Consider the following 24,003-nt stretch of genomic DNA (forward strand, 5'->3'; position numbering starts at 1 on the left):
GATCAGCAGAGAAGGACATACTTAGCAAAAATGCTCATCATTAATAATTCAGACACAATTGAAACAGAATGTTAAATCACTCGCTAATTAATGGTACAGCAATTATCTGAATTGTATATCTTCACAGATGCCCTTTGTATTTGGTAACTTTAACGTGATAAAAATTGGGTTAATAACATCATTTTAAAAAAGACAAATCTAGTGAAAAGTTGATCAAACAAATTTTTAAATAGTAATTTTTTTTCATTTAAATTATTATTTTTTGATCACGGAAATACATATTCATTATAAACATTTGATCTCCAAATTACTCTTTTTTTTTACAAGCTCATTGCTTAGCAAGATAAAGGGCCCCATTTATCAAAAGCCGGATGACATCCCCTGCCTATAGTTAAAGGGACATAATAGTTGAAAAATGACATTCTCTAAATCTGCCCTTAACTACTGTGTCTTTAACACCCACACATGGATTAAACACACAGTAGAAGAGCCGCTCAGGACCTGCAGAACACTGCGGGCCCAGAGCAGAAACCGCCTCTGATCTAATCAGCAGCGCTAGTTGCACATCTGAGTTGAACGACTAGCACTGCTGATTGGATTGGAATTTCTTGAGTAGCCACGCCCCTTGCCCATGTGCAACCAATTGAGCGAGAGCATGGCTTGTCAATCATCCTGATTGGATCTGATCAGGATGATTTAATTCTTAAGACTGCAGCTACTTAACTGGTGTTTCAGGCCCGCTTGTGCAAGTCTGTAATGCTCAGGTACTAAAGCTTTATAATTGTGGCCCGATATCTTACATTAATGAAAAAATGAATGAAGTGGGACTTTGACTAGTGGAGCATACAGTATACTTTATGTTTGTATGTTTTTTGAATATGTTGAAGGAAAGGGGAAAATAAAACTATAAAGTGTTCTTTGCTTATAATAGGAACTCATTTCACAATCCAACATCTTGCTGCAGTGTTATTTTGCCTTGTTTTGTTGCAGGTGCTGGAGTGCCCCAATTCCAACCTATTGCATTGAATGGTCGTATACAACTTCTGACCAATGGCTCTTTACTGATTAAACACGTTCTGGAGGAAGATAGCGGATACTATCTGTGCAAGGTCAGCAATGATGTGGGAGCTGACGTCAGCAAGTCCATGTATCTCACGGTTAAAAGTAAGAACACCACACATTTATTACTCTCCAGGTATTTATTTAATAGTAATAAACTTTGGGGAGTCTGGTTCCTTCATTCATTTAAATTTGATCTTATACACTTGGATAATTCTTCAAAAAAGTATATAAGTTTACACAATCACTGCATTTTCAATCTGTGTGATTGCAAGGAGACTTACATCATGGTTATCCCACTTGTTTCATCCAGTAGAGTACATCTCTCCACTTTCAGTCCTTTGCACCAATTAGCAAACCAGATTTTATTGCTGTCTGAAATACAGCACAGGAGATGTCATTTCCAAGGGGGTCTTTAGGATTGGAGGGCTGGAGGGGCTCTTCAGTTTCAGCCCTTTGTACCCATAAACAGACCATATGTTAGGGATTTCTACAGTAAAAGTGACATAATGTTTAGGGGTCTTTGGTACTGGAATTAAACAACCCTGTAGTTTAGTTTCAACCCAGTGAATTATGTCAAATGTTACATAGGTAAGCTATAAACTACCAAACGTTAAAGTATTAAGGTTACCAAAAATTGAAAACTAATGTATGTAAACCATTAAAGTATAGGTCTTTTCTTAGAGAACTTGCAAGCCAAGCAAAGATGCTAGTGAGTGCAGTTTCCTATACCACCATATGGAACTTGAAACCTGGAGGAAACTCTGACAGGAAGAGGTTTGGCAACCCCCAGGCCACAACAGAATCAGCAGACTAGTTTATGAGAGTAGCCAACTTAAGTGATAGGCGGCTCACAGGAAACCAGCTTCAAGCACCGCTTAAAGGGACAGTCAAGTCCAAAAAAAACTTTCATGTTTCAAATAGGGCATGTAATTTTCAACAACTTTCCAATTTACTTCTATCACCAATTTTGTTTTAATATTTTTATTGAGGTTAAAACAACAGGTTCATAACAGTCTCATCAAAAGGTAAAATTACATAAGACACATTCTACTGACATGACATGACATCTAAACACCTCATTTTTTTGAGACTAATATATTCTCAAAGTCCTCAGATTAACAGGTCCAGTCAAGGGACCAGAAATTAAACAAGCATTTGAGGACATGTTGACAGAGATAACAGTACAAATCACAGTTTCAGTGTATATGGGATAATACAAATTCTGGGCCAAATATACAACTTTCAAATAAACAGACTTTAATTTCTATTCTGAATCTAACATCGGTTAACACTGAAACTGCATTAAAACATATGGATGATTAGGACTATTATCTTAAATGAACTACAGAGAAGCAGGGAATTATAGCAAGGATGAATTACCTGTTTTGAAACCCCGAGAGCCGTTCTATGAGAGTACAGAGAAAACTAAATCATGACTCTGCGGGTTGGACAGAGACTACCTAACTCTGTCAGAAAATGTGCGAGGAAGAAAGAAATCATCCCTAACCGCACGGGGGGGGGGGGGGCTGAGAAATGCCGCAAATAATATGCTGTATTGTTATTGCGCACATCTAACAACTTTAATGTCTAGCCTAAATGACTGCTTCAAACCTATATGAAAGCTATGCTATGTGTAATGTGCTCAAACTATGGTAAAAACACATAGATATTTACTGAGGTACCTTAACATCAGTGAAACTGAGTGCAGGAAAGTAGTTAACGGGGATTCACAGTCCTAAGAGGTGAGAGCTGAATGTATTATGTTTATGTGCTATTTACAACTATTGGTAAGTAATCATTTTGATGAGGTCAAACTTTAAACACGCAAACATAGATACATTACATAAAACGAAGTCCATGTAAATATGAGTATTCTCAGAAATAGTTAGTTCAGGAATGTCTGAGAGTGATGCTGTAACTGATATCCTCTGACTACACTAAAAGAGCTAGAGTAGTAATGTGGTGGATAAACATAAAAAAATGAAACATTTAAAACATCTCCTATCAGCACATAATCACACAGTAGTCAATAATAAATGCTTCAGGAGTGCTTGAAAATCATGCTACAGCTAGTATAATCTGACTGCACTAAAGGGAATAGGATAACATTGTAATAGGAAAGCATAATCCCAAACTAGGAAGAGGGTTACTAGCTAGTTCAAATTCACATTTCTGTGTGAGGAGAGGTATGCAGATTAACAATGCTTCTTCAAAGGCACCGTTCCCTTCTGAGTATACATATAATGCTAGAATCTAGTTTAAAATAAGTGAGGCAATTAAAACGTATCCTCGCAGTACAGAATCACACAGTAGTGAATAGGAAAAAAAAAAAAAAAACATGTAGGCTTCAGCAAATATATTGAGGAAGCGGTAAGTATATGAGAAGAGAATAACTTTCTGCAACAAGTACATAACAAAAACAATATATCTAGACAACTAAGGAATTACAACTGTGGGCACTAAATCTCCTTCAGTTCTACCCATAGCGTAAACATCAAGGGGAGTCAATTACCCAATCTGCAGATTTTTCAAATTATTCTTCATGAATGCAGATTCAGCAGTGTCAATTATAACATAGTCAGTTAATGAGGCCAAGTACTGAACTTATAAAGGAGTGTGAGGGGTAGGCAGGACGTTCTTACAACCCAGAACAGTTGGCATCCACTGCCACTTCATGATATTCACCCAACTCCGGTTTTTATGCTGGTACAACAAGACTGTCCAGGGCCCTGAGAAGGCAGCACCAGCAGATGCATAATTGAGCGACTGCATTTCAGGATCAGACAGTGGAAATAGGAAGCCCACACGGCAGGGCAGCCCTCCTCCGGAGCTAGAATTTCCCGTCCAACACTCTCTCCAGTTGCTCCCTCCTGAGGGCACATGCAGATTCCATTTAAGTCGCGAGCAGCAACTGCACCTCCCAGGTCAGAGGAGCATGGCGAGTGATCGCTATTCTCACGGTCTGGAGCAGGTTTTAAAGGGTAGGTTGTCTCCGGTAGAAGGTGTCGGGTAAAAGTCCCCTGGTGAGCATTCATGTGCATATCCAGAGCCGCATCGGTTCCCGCACAAGATTTGGCACTACCTTCTTCCTCAGCCCGGTGTGTAACTGCAGAAATAAGACGATCCAGTCTGTTTTTGATATTGCGGTCATACTGCTTAAAGAGGGCTAGGATGGCCATGCGGGAATCCTCCATGTTTAAACCTCTTCGTGATTAGGCCGCAATGGTTCTCTCCGTCAGTGGGCTATAAAAAAATTTCCCAGATCTTCTACAGATCCTTCGATCAGGCTCTTAGGTAGGGGTTCAAAGTACATCTGTCCCTTTTTCTGAGCCTTTAGGTCAAAAAGAACCCCCAGAATCATTATTAAAGCCGGGAGCTACTGTATTATGCGTCTGGTTGCTTTGGCGGTTAGCTCCGCCCCCCCTTCTATCACCAATTTTGCTGTGTTCTCTTGGTATTCTTAGTTGAAAGCTAAACCTAGGAGGTTCATATGCTAATTTCTTAGACCTTGAAGGCCGCCTCTAATCTAAATGCATTTTGATCATTTTTCACCACTAGAGGGCATTAGTTAACGTGTTTCATATAGATAACATTGAGCTCATGCACGTGAATTTACCATGGAGACAGCTCTGATTGGCTAAAATGCAAGTCTGTCAAAAAAACTGAAATAAGGGGGCAGTCTGCTGAGGCTTAGATACAAGGTAATTACAGAGGTAAAACGTGTATAATTATAACTGTGTTGGTTATGCAAAACTGGGGAATTGGTAATTAAGGAATTATCTATCTTTTAAAACAACAAAAATTCTGGTTGAAGTAAACAAGTTTTTCAACTTGAAGAGAAAACTTTGAGCTGCAGGTTTAACACGTCTAGTGGCAGTAAAAAAGCCATTGCTGAGAGGGCTAAATAGAATAATAGGATTCCCTGGCCCAAGAAGCATGACCTTAGACTACTGAAGACTTAAAGGGCCATAATACCCAAATGTTTAAACACTTGAAAGTGATGCAGCATAGCTGTAAAAGGCTGACTAGAAAATATCTCCTGAACAACTCTATGTAAAAAATGAAAGATATTTTACCTCAAAAGTTCCTCAGTAGCCACCTCCCATTGTAAAGGATTTCTAAGCAGCATATTAGTATGTCTGTCCTGGGACAGCTGAAAGGATGAGCCTCGTGAACTCTCATATTATTTCACCAATCAGGTTAAGGAAGCTTACTATGAAATCTCATGAGAGTTAAGTCAAATCTCATGAGATCACAGTAAGAGTTCATGACCTCAGCACTGCTGATGCTGATTGGCTGCTGTTCATTTCTTCATTTTATTTTTTTTATTTTTACCTGCAGCTGGGAGCAGGTGAAGTATAACTTTTTACACAGAACTTACTCTGCTGAGCTGAGGAGATTGTGAGGTAAAATATCTTCCTTTTTTATATAGAGATGCTCAGGTGATATTTTCCTGTCAGCTTTTTACAGTTATGCTGCATCAGTTTCAAGTGATTTAGCATATGAGTATTATGTCCCTTTAAAGAAGGTCTTATAGAGCAATGAATTAAAATTTGGTTCATCATTCTTGGATTTTTTATGGTGTCAAGTTGGTGAAAAGATTCTTCCTCGTTGTGTGACACCAGCAAGCAGGCATGGCAGAAGAAGTATGATGGTCTGGGCTCTATTGCTGGATCCATAGTCAGTGACTGAGTCAGTGGCAACCCAAAAAGACTACCACAGCATTTTGCAGCAGCATGCAATACCCTATGGTATAAACCTACAGTAAACTAATGACCCAAAACATACCTCCAAGCTATGTCAGAACTACTTAGAAGGAAAATACAAGACGGTAAGCTTTAAATCATGGAATGACCAATACCAAGCCATTTGAGCTGGTTTGGGATGAATTGTATAGAAAGCTGGATGCAAAGGAACCTACAAGTGCAACACATTTTTGGGAAGTTCTGCAAAAGTATTGGGAAGAACTTTCTGTACAACGTCTGATTTCCATTGTAGAAAGGCTGTTGTGTTCAGCTGTTATATCTGCAAAAGGGGAGTAATTTGATGTGTTAAATATTTTGAAATATTCCTTTTTTTATCTCCAATTGTTAATTTATTTTATGCTTTAATTTTAAAGTTCCTTGAGAAATTAAACTGTGTACGTTTCAATAATAACTGGAAAAATCTGCCATATTACATTGTTTACTTATTGCCTGCTTTATGAAAATGTTTTACAATTGCTGACAATTGCAGGGATTCTCAATATTAAACACTTTATGTTTAAAGGAATTAAAATACACAAGTTTTACTTGTACACTAGATTTTTCTTTGTAGACAATCTATTTATATAGCCCATCTAGGAGTGTTTTTGTAACAATGTATAGTTTTGCTTATTTTTTAATAACATTAGGCTGATTTTCAGACTCCTAATAATGCCTCAAAGAATCAGATGTAGACTGAAGTGTACATATTTCTGCTGCTCCTCTTTGTGTGATCTGTCTTTTCATATGCAGGGAAAGGGAGGTGTCTGCTCATTCTGCTTTTCCAGCCCCTTTCACTGGGGGTGCCAGCCTAACTGGGAGTTTCTAAGTATGTTTTTAAAACGTTTTATACTGGATTTTTAGATCAGTATATGTGCATATTCTTCTTTATAGTAGTCTCTATTAGACACTGTCCCTTTAACAAAGATAATAAGAGATGGTAAAATTCTGAATACATGATGATAGATAATAGATATTTTCTGTACTTAGCTATGGGTAATCAGCATACTCATTCTCTGAGAATGGGAGACTCAATATAGTGAGAAGCCCACTGCATATTGTCAATCACTCTGGTTTTCTCAAATGGAAAATGGCTTCTGATACTATAAATTAATTTCTAGTATTTTATAGACAGTTTTACACAGACGCATATGCTCCTTAGTTATATGTTAGTCACATGATTACAGAAAAAAATGTATAGTTTGCTCAAAAGTTCCAACCATAAGGGAAAACTACAGGATTTGGTTACACTGTTTAGCAAAAAACACATCTTCTTTTGTATACAGTATGAAATTAACTCCTTGCTACCTTTACTTATTCCAACTGGGATGATGCTTTCATAGCTAGTTTTTTTGGTAGATAGATAATGCTATTTAATTAGCTAATCTAGAACTGCTGGATTGTATAGTTTTCCTGATTTTGAGTTACTATTATAAAGAGAGAACTTCATTACTTTCAATAGGACCAATAAGCAAACATTCTCTAGGTTCAAGAAAAAATATTGTGCAGACTCCACAGAGGCTGAACTCACTCAATTCTATAATTCTATAAGAAAAAGGGAGGATGCCTTACATAGAAAAGTAATGAAGCTCCCTGGGATACAGAATTTCACTGGGGAGAGCGAAGGTAATTGGAGAACACCTGGGGCTCAGTTTGCATCAATTACAAATTAAAGTGAAATGCTTTCACTATAATTTAATTTACTTTTGCCTATAGTTTAGTATATATTTATTTTCTGTCAGTCAAATAAGTATATTGAGAATTGTGAGCAAACTTCACCTGCATAGAGCTGGCGAGAAAAATCAGTGAGACCAGCTTGCTTAAAATTCTTACAGCATTTCACAAGAATAGTGAGAGAGCTTCATACATACCCTGGGAACTCCCCTGTTCAGCCCAGGGAACTGTCCTGTCCCACCCACTTTCTGAAGCTCTGTTTTATTTTACAATAGAGAAAATACAAATTGCAATGTAATTTGTAAAAGATACACAGAAATATAGAAAGTATGATCCTAATTTGTTAAAGTAACACAGAAACCTTCAAAACATATTCTGAATTGGTAAAATCACTGCAGGATCTAAATCTTAATCTAAATGTTTTAAAATATAAAATAGAAAGTGAGAAGCTTAAATGTAATACTGAAAAGACCTGATCTGAACTGTAAGGTGATATAAAATTCAATGCACAAAATGTAAGTGTAACGAAACTCTCATATCATGCAGTGCTATATTGCACTGGGCTTGTCTCTCCTTCAGATAGAGAAATGAGAGAGATCTCTCAGTGCTTAAGAGTTCTGCCCTTTTTCTTTAAGCATCCAGTGAGTTCAGCCCCTGTGAAGTCTGCACTACAATTTCTCTCCAAGGAGGAGAATCTTTGATCACTAAGCCCTTTTTCCCTAAAGTATGTTCCAAAATGTTCAATTTAAATCAGTATGGAAAATGGCTCTCACAATGTGCTATTTGGCTAGATAAGGTTGTTTCTTGAACATGTTTGAAGTCCTTTGCCCCTGTAAATCTTGCTAATTTTCCCCAGTATTGTTTAGCTAAGAGGGTTGAGTCCTGAAACAAACTGTCATCAATTCTGTTTTTAAGACCATAGCCAAAGATATTCTTTTGTTAAGCCTACTTCAAGTCTTGTCAAGTCCTCCTCTATATTATAGTCTTACTATGAAAAAGTTCTTAAAAAAGACAATATTCATTTCACATACACTCCAGCTTGTTGCTTATTCTATAAACATATTACCTTTATGGCTTTAATTGTGGCTTAGAGGTGTCTACTTGGTTACGACTGAAGGTTTTTTAAAGTCTTCATTTATGTCCTATAAAAGAGCCTACTGTTATTTATTTTCTAATTTGGTAATAAATAATTCATAATTACTAACCCTTGCTTAAAAAACCAAGTCTATCTAAAGATTGAGGCAAGTTAACTGAGGTCCAACTGTTGGGGCAAAAATATTGTTATTACAACCTGCTGGAAAATTAAACTTTTTAGAGGCAGCATGGACAAAACTAACCTTTTTGGATGCAGCTATGACCTGATACCCTAGTGGTTAACTATAAGGGAAAGTGTAAATTCAGTTGGTTGATAATTTAATTTATGCAGTTGTGATTCTATTTATTATTCTTTATTTTGATCATGTGAGCCAATCAATTCATTTATTTTCTTTCATGATTTAAATAGAGTATGCAATTTAAACAACTTTCCAATTTACTTATATTATTTCATTTACTTTAATTTCTTGGTATCCTTTGTGGAAAAGCATATCTAGATAGGATCAGAGGTGGGAGCTAGCTACTGACTGCTGCACATATATGCTTCTTGTTATTGGCTTACCAATGTGTTCAGATAACTCCCTGTTGTGCATTGATACTCCTTCAATAAAGGATACCAAGAGAATTTAGAAAAATTGTTAATAGATGTAAATTGGAAAGTTGTTTAGAATTGTATACTCTATCTGAATCATGAAACATTTTTTGGGTTTCATGTCCCTTTAAGGTATTTGTATTCTCATTTAATTTTTGTTTGTTAATTAAATGCTTTTGTTAAGGAATCAGTGTTTTGTGGTTTTACGGTTGCTAAAGATCAATATTTTTAAATTAAAAACACTATTGCTCCTGGTTTTCGCCAACTTGTTAACTTCCCCGTTTTTGTCTGTCTCTGTGACTATAGCTTGTCTATTCAGTTGTGATCTTTGCTATCTCTTTATCTAACCTCTTGTACTACGTAACGAGGTAGCATCATTTCTGTTTAGTTATTAATATAGGCAAGCTGCCCATGGAGGCATCTGGGCAACAGAGGTACCCTATTCCCAGCAATTCAATTAAATTAAACTGAATTAGATTTCCAGCATAACCTCGAAAATTGATATTTAAACTCCTGATCAACCTAACTGCTGGAACTTATATGAATCTTGTGTTGATCTGGTACTGAAAACAGCAGCTGTTCATACTTGCATTTGTCTGTCTTTTTTATACTGTGCTTGCATGGGTAATATAGTAATAATTACACTTTGAAACATTTTGGGCCAGATTAAAAGTGGAGCGCTAAATATCGCTTTCATGAAATGGAAGCCTCGTTCTGATGCTGTCAGAGACAGCATCAGCACCTAAGCGCAGGGAATAGGTAAGTAGCGCAGCGATGGCATCAAATCTAAATATATAGGTATATGATTATATAAATATAGATTTGTGTTAATATGTGTACGTATATATATATATATATATATATATATATATATATAGTCCAAGTAGGAAAGCATTTGCATATAAATCTCACTTTATTGTATAAACATTTCCAGGGTCTTCCCCATCCTCAGATTTATCAAGAACTAAGTGCTATTACCACCCTTAAATATCTTCTCTTCACGCATGTCTACAGATCTGCCGGTTGCTGAGCAATGCCGTAGCGTCTAACTCGCGCTACTGGGGTCACGGATGCCCATACAGGCCTTCTGAAAAAGTCAAAGCTAAAATTAAAAACATTGTTGGAACAAATAACAGAGTTAAGCCGTTATACATTGCACATAAATAAATGCATTATCCTGTTAAATATATAACATCATCGGACTGTTACACATATCATGTGGCCTAAGGAACTTATACTTTATCATAGATATATTAACTCTATGGGAGAAACAGCATGATCACACAGATACATCATCATAAATTAATGACTGCAGATATTGACCAGAATAACCTCGCTATTCCTTAATCGAATACGTCAGGATATTTATAGTATTTCTATATAGTATAGTCTAAAGATATTATAAAAAACATTGTAGTTCAAATTTTGTATTCAGACCTTTTGGGGGAAAAGTATCTAAGAGATAGATACATTTACTTTCCATCTGTAAGAGGAGCTTACCCCTGTCCCCTCCCCTACTTAGGGGGAAATATGATAAATTATAATATATCTTAAATCGGACACTGTGTGCTTAAATGTTAAAAAATGTCTAGCCACCAGTTGCTTAGAGCCCCTTGACTGTAGGGTCACCCTGATAGCAGATCATTGGTTAGCCATCCTGGTTCTCAAATCAACCTGGGTTTTTCCAATATAAAACATTCCACAAGGACAGCAGAGCATGTAAACAATATATTTAGTTGTGCATGTTGCCATGTACCTGATCTCATACTTCTTAGTTTTCCATGAGTGCACAAAGAATTTACTTTGAGCCAGTCCCCCACAGGTAGTGCATCTGCTACACCTGTAAGACCCATATCTATTAGACCACAACCATTTTTTTGATATATAACTGGGTCTATAATCAGGTCTCAACAACATGTCCTTGATTGATCTACCTCTCCTATAGCCAATCATTGGGGCCTCTAGATCTTTGAATGGAAGTGTACTGTCAGATTTTAGTATGTCCCAATGCTCTTTCATTATCCCAGGGAACTCCACCTTATCATAGGTGAATTTCATGGAGAATATTAATCTTTCCAATTTGACTTTTCTCTCCTTTTTTTATCAGCGCTTCTTTTTGTGACATCCCTTGACATTCCTCCATGGCATCCTTGAGCTGTGATCTGCCATACCCCCGTTCCTCAAACTTAGAGTACATATCCTTCAGTTGTGTATCTTTGGATTGTGCACTTGTATTATGTTGTACTACCATTTTGAACTGTGACTTTGGCAGTGCCTCTTTGAGAATTAGAGGGTGGAAGCCTTTTGCATCCAAGATGGAATTGCGATCAGTCATCTTCTGATACAATATTTTCTGTAATGCAGTATCATTTTGAACGATCCTTAGATCAAGAAAGTCAATGGACTCATTATTGTGTGTAATTTTGAATTGTAAGTTGCCATTCTCAATATTTAGCACCTCAATCCAAGCGATCAGCTCTTCTACAGAGCCCCCCAAATAAGGAAGAGGTCATCTATATAACGCTTCAAAAACTTTATTCTTGGATCCTTAAATAGAACTATCCCATGTTCCTCATATGTTGCCATATACAGGTTGGCATATGATGGGTCCGTGGCATAACTCATTAACAGGCAGATCTGTAGACATGGGTAAAGGGAAGATACTTAAGGGTGGAAAGTTTCACTTAGTTCTTGATGTATCTGAGGACAAGGGAGACCCCAAAAAACGTTTAAACAATAAAGTGAGATTTATATGCTGATACCGGAGAGAGCTTTCCTACTTGGACTATATGCATTATTGAATTGCACCCTGGGAGCTGATAACTGTTGGAGTGTGCTGGGCTCACCTGGGATATATATATATAAATATATATATATATAAGCATATACACATATATTTACAGGCAACACGCAGTTCCCATAGATCACAATGTAAAGGCAATTTTCAGTGCCGGTTTTTTCTAACACCCCACTCCCGCTAACTTTACCCCCAAAATATTGCCTTGTGCAGTTATTTTATTAACAAATAAAGATGCTGCTATCTTTATTTTTTAATAAAATACACTAGACTCTATTTTGGGGGCATTTGGGGCATATTTATAAAATTAATCAGAGATCTGATCTCTGGTTAATTTTATAAGCGCTAATTGCTACCACGAGCTCATAGTAACAATAACCAGCCACTTGCAATGGCTGATTAATTATAGCGCACCTTCAAACAGGGCAAATCTACTCCCCATGAATTTCATGAAGATCAGTTCAGTAGTTTTCACTGTCTTGACTAAAATCCACAAACGGTCCTTTTTTTTTTTTTTAAACATTTCACATCATAATAACTTAAAATGTACTGAGACAAGTTAGTTCAAAATGTCAGGGGTTCTTTTGATAGTCAGACACATTTGCTCAGCCATTCCAAAGTTATAAGCTTTTAAAACACATTTTTATTAGGGATGGGCGAATGTTTCTAAAAATTTGAAATTCAAAACGAATTTTGATACATTTGTTCGTACGGATCGAATTTCGAATGTTTATATAACATTATAACATTTTATTTTTGAATTTTTATTTTTGAATTTTTCAATAAAATTCAAAAATATTGCTTCAAATAATAGAATGTTTAGTTATGTATTCATTCAATTTCAAAATGTAATATTCGAATTTAAATGTGACATTCAAATTCGAATGCAACATTCAAATTTGAAATAGTATTTCTAGTCTACAACTGTGTTTAACAAATGTAATATGCGAATGCTACATTCAAATTTGAATGTCACATTCGAAATTCGAAATAGTGTTTCCAGTCTACAACTGTGTTTAATAAATGTAATATTCGAATGCTGCATTCGAATTCGAATGTAACATTCGAATTCAAAATAGTATTTCTAGTCTAATACTGTTTTATATATGTAATATTCAAATTTGAATGTGACATTCTAATTTGAATGTGACATTCGAAGTCGAAATAGTATTTCTAGTCTACTCTTATACTGTGTTTTATAAATGTAATATTCAAATTTGAATGTGTAAATCGAATTTCTACAAAAACATTTGTTCTAACATTCGAATTCGAATATAAACACGTTCGTCCACCCCTAATTTTTATATACAGTACATAGTATGTGGGACTCCCTAGAAACATCAGGCTAAGGGGTTTTAAGGGTATGTGGTATGTGGCTATGTGCATTCAAAAAATTACAAATCAGAACTTTATTTGGTTCAGGATATTAAACACAACAGAAAAAACCCTTCCATAGTTTTATATATATATATATATATATATATATATATATATATACAGTATATATATATTTAGTAAACACATAGGGCTAGATTACAAGTGGAACAAAATCTTAACCAAAGCAACTTAACAGGGGCCAAAACTTTTATTTATTGTGCTCTTAGTTATAATGAATAGCGGTGACTTAAAGGGAGAGTCTACACCAGAATTTTTATTGTTTGAAAAGATAGATAATCCCATTATTACCCATTCCCTAGTTTTGCATAACCAACACAGTTATATAAATACAGTTTTTACCTCTGTGATTACCTTGTATCTAAGCCTCTGCAAACTGCCCCCTTATTTCAGTTTTTTTGACAGACATCCATTTTAGCCAATCAGAGCTTGCTCACTGGAATACAATAGATCCGATCTGGAGCCACACATAGATAATAGGATAAACTTTACAAGCCTATTATCCGATACAGAGATACATGACTTAGCCTCAATTTAATAAAAGGGTTTATACTACTTAATTTACTAATATATATCAGGGGTCATGATCGATGCATCAGGAAAAATGGTATATTTGTATTTGTTATGGTACTTAGACAGTTTATAATGTCCTATGAATGAATTGTATCTATAATATGCATGATATGAGTTTTATTATGATCTAGCTGTTCAACAATTAACATTAAATGATTGGTTAAATGTAAGGTGGATGCTAATTATCACAACACACCTGTTCTACAAGGAAGAGTTGCCATAATGTTTGATAGGATTGGGTATTTCCTCTGATAAAAGTCAGTACTCCCTGACTACAAACAGAAGCCTGAGGAAACAGCGAGGAGAGTTGAGAAACGCGTTGTGCTACTGTTTTATTCACATAGGGTATATGTTATGCCCTCTGTTTTTATATGTCTTTTATGATTAAAATTTTTAATTTTTGAGAAATTTGGGAGTCTGAGCTTTATCCAGCTTACAGCAGAAGGGTGGCGGTCCAAGATGAATCCCTGCTCTGTGGATCAGTGAGCTGGGACACTAAGAGTTCCCAGAATGCCCTGCTTAGCACAATTGGGTGCTGCCATACTTGTGAGTATGATTCTTTAGTGTGCATTTCATTTTAATATTATCAGTATCACACAAAGAAGCGCCCTTGTTTGTGATTCTTTTCACAGAATTTTATTGGAGTTTGCCTGCTTACATCTGCAGGTTCTCACAAGAGTATCTATCAAGCAGCGGTCATTAGACTGCTGCTTCCCTAAATCTTCTTCACCTAATAGGTGGACAATTTCAATCTCCCCAGTCTCGTCCGACTGGGGGAGATTGACAGCTCCTGCCTCGCCCGTGATTGGCTGGGCACGGGCAGGGGGCAGCGTTGCACAAGAGCACAAAATAACACTCTTGTGCAATTCTGAATTCCACCAGATATATTCATGACACAAAACCACCTTTGTATCTTCCATAGGAACTTTATGCACTAGTATTTTTTTCAATAATAAAATATTTTCCAGGATTCTTTTGACTTTTCAAACCCTACACTTTTGACCTGTAAAAAACAATCATTTTTTTCTTTCTTCGCATTGATTTTTTTTCCTTTTTCCCTTGGTTCTCTAAAATCTATTATTTACTACAACCTGGTTTTAAAACTAATAAACAGTCACTGCTTTTCACTTTCATGAAAGAAATTCTGAACTCTTGATCCACAGGTAACATCTTATAGGAACTATTACTATTCTAAAAAAACATATAGAACAGGAAGTAAGTTCTATTTTACTCTTTAGGGGATATTGTAATCTAAAAATAAAGTGCTGCTGTGCCATTTGCTGGTAAACAAATGAAAACAGGCGCATATGTGTATGTTAGAAACACTGGCAGCACCTGGATCTGAAGCACAGTAGAGCTGTTGCAGGAGAGGAGATTTGACTATGTATTTAACCATTTTGAAGGACTTAAACCCATTGTAATACAAGGGTCTTTTTAAACTCATTAATTGCCCTGTGTATAGCTATGTGTAGTATTTGGAGAATGTGGGTACCTACCCCACATGATTCTCAAATTAAACTCTCTAAAGATAGCAAGGGTGCTACACAGGCTTGAACAAATATTCATAGACTTTAATAAAGATTTTTGTTGCGACTACCAGTTATTAACCCTGACCACTGTGGAGGTAAAGTGGGGTTAGTCTGAGGTGTGGCAGAATAGCCTGTAGGTGAAGTTTGGAATTGGATCTAGGGACGTTGGACACATGTGAGGTCCTGGTTGGGTATTTCTGATGGGGTTTAGGAGTTTCCTGCTTTCATTTTGTAAAACCAGGACATTAATAGTTGAAGGGACATGGTGGAAAGGATAGCAGGACACAGCTCTCAAACAACCAGAACATTGTGATTTAATTATGGATCTACTTATATCTCTTTCTCTAGAGGTGCAAACTATTCTGCATTTTGTGGGAATGTCTCAAGTTAGGAGTTCCTTCTTACTGTCCCTCTTGCAACATTACTCCACTCTGTCAGCTTAGACTCTGCCCAGACCACACACCAGACTGCTCAGACTTCGGCTTCAGAATCCTTAATCTTCACCCTTCTCTTCTATATCCTGAAATAAAAGACGACATTGGTGGTTGGCACAGCTGCATTAGAATATCTTCTATTACTTTGTTTTATTTGGTGCTTTTAGTATCTACAATGCTGCACAGTTGTACATATGATGTACTTCTCTACATCAGTAAATAAACATCCTTTATACTGTGTTGTTTATTAATAAAACAAAGCCTACAAAACCGTGTTTTTTTTTTTTTTTTTGCTTTAATAAACTCTATTTTTATAAATTACTTTTTACTATTTTATTTCCTTTTGTTATACTGAACATTCTTAAGATAACTAGTCAAGTTATTTTTCTGTAGTGAAGACCTCTGAACCTGCACTCTCTGTGACTAGCTGCTGAATGCTTGAAGCATTCCAGCAGTGAAGCTCCCTCTGGTAGCCATTAATTGATCCTTCATAATGTATGTAGCCGGCTCTGCAAGGTCACCCAGCCATACTGTCTTCCCTTTCCTCCTAGCAGGCAGCATGAATAAGGTTATGAGCTGAAATTCACTGCAGGCTTTTCTCTGGCTGACACAAATGGAAAAGAAAAAATATTTTCCAAGTACATTTGCTAAACACATCAAAACATTTTGAGAGTGTCTGGCACAGGCGTATTTCAATGAATTTATTTTAAAGCTTTAGTGGTTTAAAACTTAAGCAATAGCCAGTTATTCAAAAACAGATAAAAAGATAGTTATTTTGAGTGAACTTTTTTAGACAATAAGATAGGTTTAAAAGAAGAATTGAACACTGGATTAAGATCCTACTAAGGATTTTTTTTTCGAAAAGGAAATTTATTAAGGAAAGAATGGCTCAGTGACCTAAGTGCAATGATGGTTGCTTGGTTGTTGAGTTAGGTTCTTACAAGCCTCACTAAGGTAGCCCTTTACATTTGTATTAAGAAAAAGGGCTAAAACTCAAGCCCCCAGCTTCAGGACTTTCAACCCTCCTGCATTTTTTGGGGCTATAATGGCTTTGGAGATCTCTCCCTCTCTCTCTCTCTCTCTCTGTCCTTCACTAATGTATTTATATCTCAGATTCTAGTATAGAAGCCTAGGACCACCACAGCCATTCATAAGAACAAGAAGAATCAAAACGCTGCCCCAGCACACCCAACCCTGTCTCTGAACAGCCCAGACTCCACTCATAGGACCTGCTAGCTCTGTCCATGCTGTTCAACTATACCTCCAGGTTGCCTAGGTCCTATGCAACTGAAACTGACATGTGCACTAGATATATTAGGGGAATACCAGCACCAAAAGCATCCTAATAAAAACATATCATTAACACATCTTAATATTTAGAGTGTTAGCACCAGTCAAATAGTGCAAAGGTTTAGGATTCAGTTAGGATAGCTGAAGGATTTGTTGGTGCTCTACAAATAGCTAATAATAATAATTAGGGTAGGGGTAGAAGAGATCCCTCCGAATCTCTTAGCTGCAGAAGCACTGCATCACATTTCTTCAGAATGCATTACAACCAGGCACATAACTTAGTCTCAAAAAGCCCAGGGGTAACAGGCAACAAGCAGCTTTTATTGGTTCCTCTCCACAACACCATCATCTCCAACTAATTGATCCCCAGGGTTGTGCCCTTATCCTGCTATTTATATGATCTTACTTCCCCTGGTGTAAGCATTAATTTATCTCTTAGGCCAATTATGACCATAGTTATCAAATATGCCCAGTCATATTCTTCACAATCTGAAATTGAAGGTCAATGATCAAATGATCCCTTTGAAGGCAGACGTTACATGCATATTCACATTTAGCATGTCTTTAACCCTTTCATACATGAATGTATCCACCAATGTTGCTCAGAAGTAATTATTATGGGACCTTATGAGCTATATAAATTCAAATATGGGAGGTGAAATAATATATTGCAAAGAAATGTACGTTAGTTACTATTCCATAACACTTTTAAATCGATGATCTTTCAAACCATGGCTTTGGGTAGTTCTAACACAGAGTTTGTGTAAGACCTCTAGCAAGTCTTTCTCCTCAAGCTGATTTGGGAATAGAACTGGAAACAAACATATTAAGTGAATATGTGCAGTGTGGCAATTATGTTTATTTGGCACCTATTCTTGTTCTTCTGAATTTCTAGCTGGAGCTCAGTACTAATCAAACACCCTTGAAATATCTGCAGTTTCTTTCATTTGGTGCTTGGTTATTCTTGTGTGATGATCCTAGTGACTTACATTCCTGTTTGTTTTCCCTGGCTAAAGAAATACAGTTAGTTACCTTTTCCTGACTAACTATTCTGACTGATCTCCTCGCTAATGGTCCCTGCTTGCTCTTGATTTGTAGCCGTCTTATCTTTGCACATTTGAATTAATTATCAGGAAAAAGGTAAAGACCTGTATTTACTATTGCAATTTAGAAAGACCAGAAGTTGCTGATACTTCTATTCCTCCAAAAAAATGAAAATATGTTGATGGCCGTTGGACATGGATGTACTCTGAAATTTGATACTAGGGGGTCAATTTATTAATGTGCGAGTGGACATGATATGATGTACATATACGCTTTTGGCATTTATCATTGCACCAGCAGTTCTTGTGAACTGCTAATGCAATACCGCCCCCTGCAGATTTGCGGCCAATCGGATGCTAGCAGGGGGTGTCAATCAACCCGATCATATTCGATTAGGTTAATTTCTGTCTGCCGCCTCAGAGCAGGCAAACAAGTTACGGAGCTTGATAAATATGCCCCTAGGGCTAGAAAATCAATTAAAAAGTGTCTGTGTTTTTCTATTAGCGAGGATGTGTGCACCCAGGGCAATTCACCAAAACATAAGGCACTGCAACAAGTGGTTCTCTTATATAAAAAGGATAGACAAAAAAAACTAGACGAGGTCCACCACTGTGACATTACTGATCTTTTTGATTATGAATAAAATGTACTTGGGATTAGAGGTGATTGACAAGGTCCCTGTAGCTTATGACAGCGACAACTGTGCAGTTAATCGGATTTTAAAAACTATTAATATTTTCTTATTATTGGCCATTATCCAACCACTTAGGTTTTGTGGGTTTGTTTTGCTTTTAAATGGTGATGTTAGCTTTGTTATCTCAATAGACCAGAAGTAAAATATTAATATACCCCATGCAGAGTCCATAAAATGTCCTGATCTAAGAAATTTGTGTAGGTCTTTAGCTGTTAGGTCAGTCATTCATAGAATGAAATTATAGGGAAGGTCTAATTTGTATACTAAGTTGTTTGTTCATTTATTTTGTGTTACCAAGACTAGTTTCTAGAAGCATTAAAATGTGACAAAATGGAATCCTTTTATCTGCAACTGTGATATTCCTATTAGCTTGTATTTTTTACAAAGGAAATTGTTTTATCTGTTTATTGATCAATGGTTAAACTATTCACCAAGGCACTGTGTATTACATAATACATGTCATGATTATCACCACCTGTCTGACAATTCTCCCTACTTAAAGGGACAGTCAACACCAGATTTGTTGTTGTTTAAAAAGATAATCCCTTTATTACCCATTCCCCGGTTTTGCATAACAAACACAGTTATAATAATACACGTTTCACCTCTGTAATTACCTTGTAGCTAAGCCTCTGCAGACTGCCTCCTTATTTCAGTTCATTTGTCAGAATTGCATTTTAGCCAATCAGTGCTCACTCCTCTGTAAATTCAAGTGCATGAGCTCAATGTTATCTTTGTGAAACACATAAACTAATGCCCTCTAGTGGTGAAAAACTGTCAAAATGCTTTCAGATTAGAGGCGGCCTTCAAGAAATTAGCATATGAACCACCTTTTTTGCTTTCAACTAAGAATACCAAGAGAACAAAGCAAAATTGGTGATAAACGTAAATTTTAAAGTTGTTTAAAATGACATGCCCTATTTAAATCATGAACGATTTTTTGGGACTTGACTGTCCCTTTAAACTTATTGTACAGTACTGACTGATGGTATATGTGAGTCACGGCAGGGCACTGGGAATTCTGACAGCACATTTCAGTTGAGGGGTGTAAGCAATCTAGGTGTTCAATGAGTAATAATGTTTGCAGATATGCAATATCTTGTTACTCGCTTACATTGTGGTTTTAGCACCACATGTTTGCAATCAATAGCACTGAACGCATCGGGTATACATATGACTATAGAAGTTCACCTTCATTAACTGTCACTCTGCTGGTGTGCTTGCCACTAAATGCTTACAGTATTGTTTTAGATGTAGACCAGTGACCAAAAATTATAGTGTAAGAAAGGAAATTAAAGAACAAAATTAAACCTTAACCCGGAGGTATCATTCTGAGCTTTTTATCTTAGCGCTATTGTAGATGTGAGAACCTTTTGGCCATTTTACTGCTTATTTCACATTTCATACACTGTTGCACTATTGTTCTTCCTCTTCTTTCTTTGAGATATCATCATAGAAGATAAAGGAATTGGGGTACATCTTTGTTTTCACGCAACTCTGGTTTTGAAGGTTTCAGCTGGATGTTTTTACCTATTTGGTGCACAACTACTATTCACAATTTATTTGTATTCAAACAATGTAGTGTGGCAAGCAGTTTTAGCATTCTGGGAATGGTCTATGCTTGTGCTGAGAGTTTTTCCTCAGATTTAGTTACTTTGTTACAATCATTGGGTCAGAACATTCCCTACTGAGCTGGACCCTCATTTTGAATTTCTCATCCTTTAAGGGCTTCTAATTCACATTGTAGATGAAAAAACTAATATTTATTGTAGCTCCTACACTTTGGGTGGTGTATATTGTAAAGTGCCAGTTTTCATTTCTTCTATGGCATCTCTAATTAATTATATTACCAGAGTATTCATGGATTTCATTGATCGTCCCAGAAGGACGCTCATATGTCTGTATGGGAAGACAAATATGTGGTTGTTTTGTCTGGATTTCAGCACTACTCATGCGCCACAACAAAGTTTGTGGTTTAACACCAGGAAAGGAAGGACCAACACTAAATACAATCAAATAGTAACAGTGTTTTATTATGATATTAAATGTATTCACATGAGGTAGAAGATCATTTTAGTGGCATTCAATACAATGATATTGCATTAAGCAATGTAAAACAATTTTGAAAATGAAACTTTCATGATTCAGATAGGACATGTCATTTTAAACAACTTTCTATTTTACTTACTTATCATCAAATTTGCTTTATTCTCTTATTTAGTTCAAAGCTAAACCTAGGTAGGCTTATATGCTAATTTCTAAGCCCTTGAAGGCTGCTACTTACCTGAATACATTTTACAGTTTTTCCACAGCTAGAGGGCGTTAGTTCATGTGTTTCATATAAATAACACGGTGCTCATGCACGTGGAGTTATTTAAGAGTCAGCACTAATTGCCTGAAATGTCAAAAGATCTGAGATAAGGGGGCAGTCTGCAGATGCTTAGATACAGGGTAATTACAGAGGTAGAAAGTATATTTCTTTGACAGTGTTGGTTATGCAAAACTGGGGTACGGTAAATAAAGGGATTATCTATCTATTTAAACAATAACATTTTGTTGTTTACTATCCCTTTAAGTGCTGTCCAGCTGCACCCCTGTTGAAGACGTTTCCCATAGGAAATTCTAAGCGACCCCGATAAGGAATATCAGACAAATTGAAAGAGAACATTTATCTTGTTTGAATGAAAATTTTGAATATAATTTTCTTATGCTAGAAAACGATGCAATGTAAATGAATCTTAATAAGAGGCAGCTTAAAGGACCAATAAAGACAGTAGATTTGCATAAACAATAAATGCATGATACAAACACAATGCAATAGAACTAAGTCTGAGCTTCAAATGAGTCGTAGTTTTTCTTCTGACGAATTTCAAAGCTATGTTTATTTCCTCCACTCCTGTATCATGTGACAGCCATCAGCCAATCATTAATGCACAAATGTATGACCTCTTGCACATGCTCAGTAGGAACTTGTGACTAAAAAAGTGTAAATATAAAAAACTGTGCACATTTTGTTAATGGAAGTAAATTGGATTCCATGCTCTATCTGAATCATGACTTTGGGGCCTGTTTATGAAAGGCCTGTCGGACATGATCCGACATTGCGGATCATGTCCAACAGACCTCGCTAAATGCGGAAAGCAATACACCCTCTGCATTCAGCATTGCACCAGCAGCTCTTGTGAACTACAGGTGCAACGCCGCCCCCTGAAGATTCACGGCCAATCGGCCGCTAGCAGGGAGTGTCAATCAACCCGATCGTATTCGTATTCAATGTCTGTCCGCCTCCTCAGAGCAGGCGGACAGATTATGGAGCAGCGGTCTTTAGACCTCTGCCCCATAACTTGTGTTTCTGGCGATTCTGAAGGCTCGCCAGAAACACGGGCCCTCAAGCTCCATACAGAGCTTGCACATTTGTCTTTCTAACACTTATAGTAGATCAATGGTAACTTAAAGCAATGTACAAATAAATACTGCAATACTCTGAGACAAAAGTCATAAATACAGGATAGAATGTATCGTTGTGGGGAAAGGAATAAGAGCAAATTCATTTTGTAGGGAGCACAGTAAAGTTTCAATTTTTTTAATGCTATTTTGTGTTGAGCTCGAACACAACACTTATACCTCCACTTGTAATATGAACGCTTATAACACTGCTTTTGCCCTCCATTGAAAGTATAGGGTGCGCTAAAAGAAAATGCCTGCCGTATTAAAGCTTCCCTAGTTAACATTTTTCACTTGTAAAACCAGATTGTGCACTATCGGCTAGTGTTGCGGTACAGCACTTAACGCTGAATAAAATGGCAATTCCAGCGTAATGGCTAGTAACGCATATTACAAGTTGTGTCAGTATAGCTATACCGCAAGCATTTTAGCCTGTAACACAACGTCCATTCCGCACTCAAAAAAGTTACGTTTTTGTGTGGGATTTCCATAGCGCCGGTATTACAGGTTGTGCGTTCAGGCTAAAATGCTTGCGTTACAGCCTATACCGACACGATCCATACCACCATCTGAGACCAGTAGTTATGCATTTTACAAAACAAAAATGTTTCACAAAACTCATAACTAAACTGTTACAAAGTACACTAACACCCATAAACTACCTATTAACCCCTAAACCGCTGCCCTCCTGCATCACAAACACTATATTAAATTTATTAACCCCTAATCTGCTGCCCACCCACATCACAACTTTTAAATAAACCTATTAACCCCTAATCTGCTGTCCACCCACATCACCAACACTATTTAAATATATTAACCCCTAAAACGCCGTTCCCCAACATCACCGACACTATAATAAAGTTATTAACCCCTAAAACTCCGGCCCCCACATAGCCACTACTAAATAAACCTATTAACACCTAAACTGCCGGCCCCCCACATCACTAACGCTATAATAAACTATTAGATTAGGTGTAATTGTTTTTATTTTTGATAATTTTGTTATTATGTTTTGTAAGCTTAGTGTTTTCTATTTTTCGTAATTTAGTGTTTATTATTTTTTTGTAATTTTAGATTTTTTATTTTTTTCGTAGTGTTATGTTTTTATTAAAATTTGTAATTTAGTTGGTAGTATTTTTTATTTTATTAGAATAGTTATGTTAGGTTAATTTATAGTTTAATGTTAGGTTTATTTTTATTTCACAGGTAAGTTTTTAGTTATTTAAAGATGCTGTACTTATATTGTAATTTTAATTTAAAATTAGGGGGGTGTTAGGTTTAGGGGTTAATAGTTTAATTTAGTGTTTTGCGATGTGGGGGGGCAGTGGTTTATTGGTTAATAGGTTTATTTAGTGGTCGCAATATGGGAGACCGGAGGTTTAGGGGTTAATAACTTTATTATAGTGGCGGCGATGTGGGAGGCCGGAGGTTTAGGGGTTAATAACTTTATTATAGTGCGGCAATGTGGGAGACCAGAGGTTTAGGGGTTAATAACTTTATTATAGTGGCAGCGATGTCGGCGAGTGGCGGAATATGGGTTAATAACTCTATTATAGTGTCGGCGATGTCAGGGAGCAGCGGAATAGGGGTTAATAATTTTTATTAGTTTCGGCGATATCGGGAGTAGCAGATTAG

General features: G+C 36.6%; 1 protein-coding gene across 1 annotated transcript in view; it reads left to right on the top strand.

The window, feature by feature from the left end:
• The window catches only part of DSCAM (DS cell adhesion molecule), a 717,945-nt gene that overhangs the window by 294,580 nt on the left and 399,362 nt on the right, over positions 1-24,003 (top strand). Inside the window, exon 10 of the mRNA XM_053705914.1 lies at positions 991-1,164. Within this exon, the coding sequence (XP_053561889.1) occupies positions 991-1,164 (174 nt within the window). The remainder of the gene's footprint in view (positions 1-990; positions 1,165-24,003) is intronic.

The sequence above is a fragment of the Bombina bombina genome, chromosome 3 (assembly GCF_027579735.1).
Source record: "Bombina bombina isolate aBomBom1 chromosome 3, aBomBom1.pri, whole genome shotgun sequence".
In the NCBI taxonomy this organism is placed as follows: domain Eukaryota; kingdom Metazoa; phylum Chordata; class Amphibia; order Anura; family Bombinatoridae; genus Bombina; species Bombina bombina.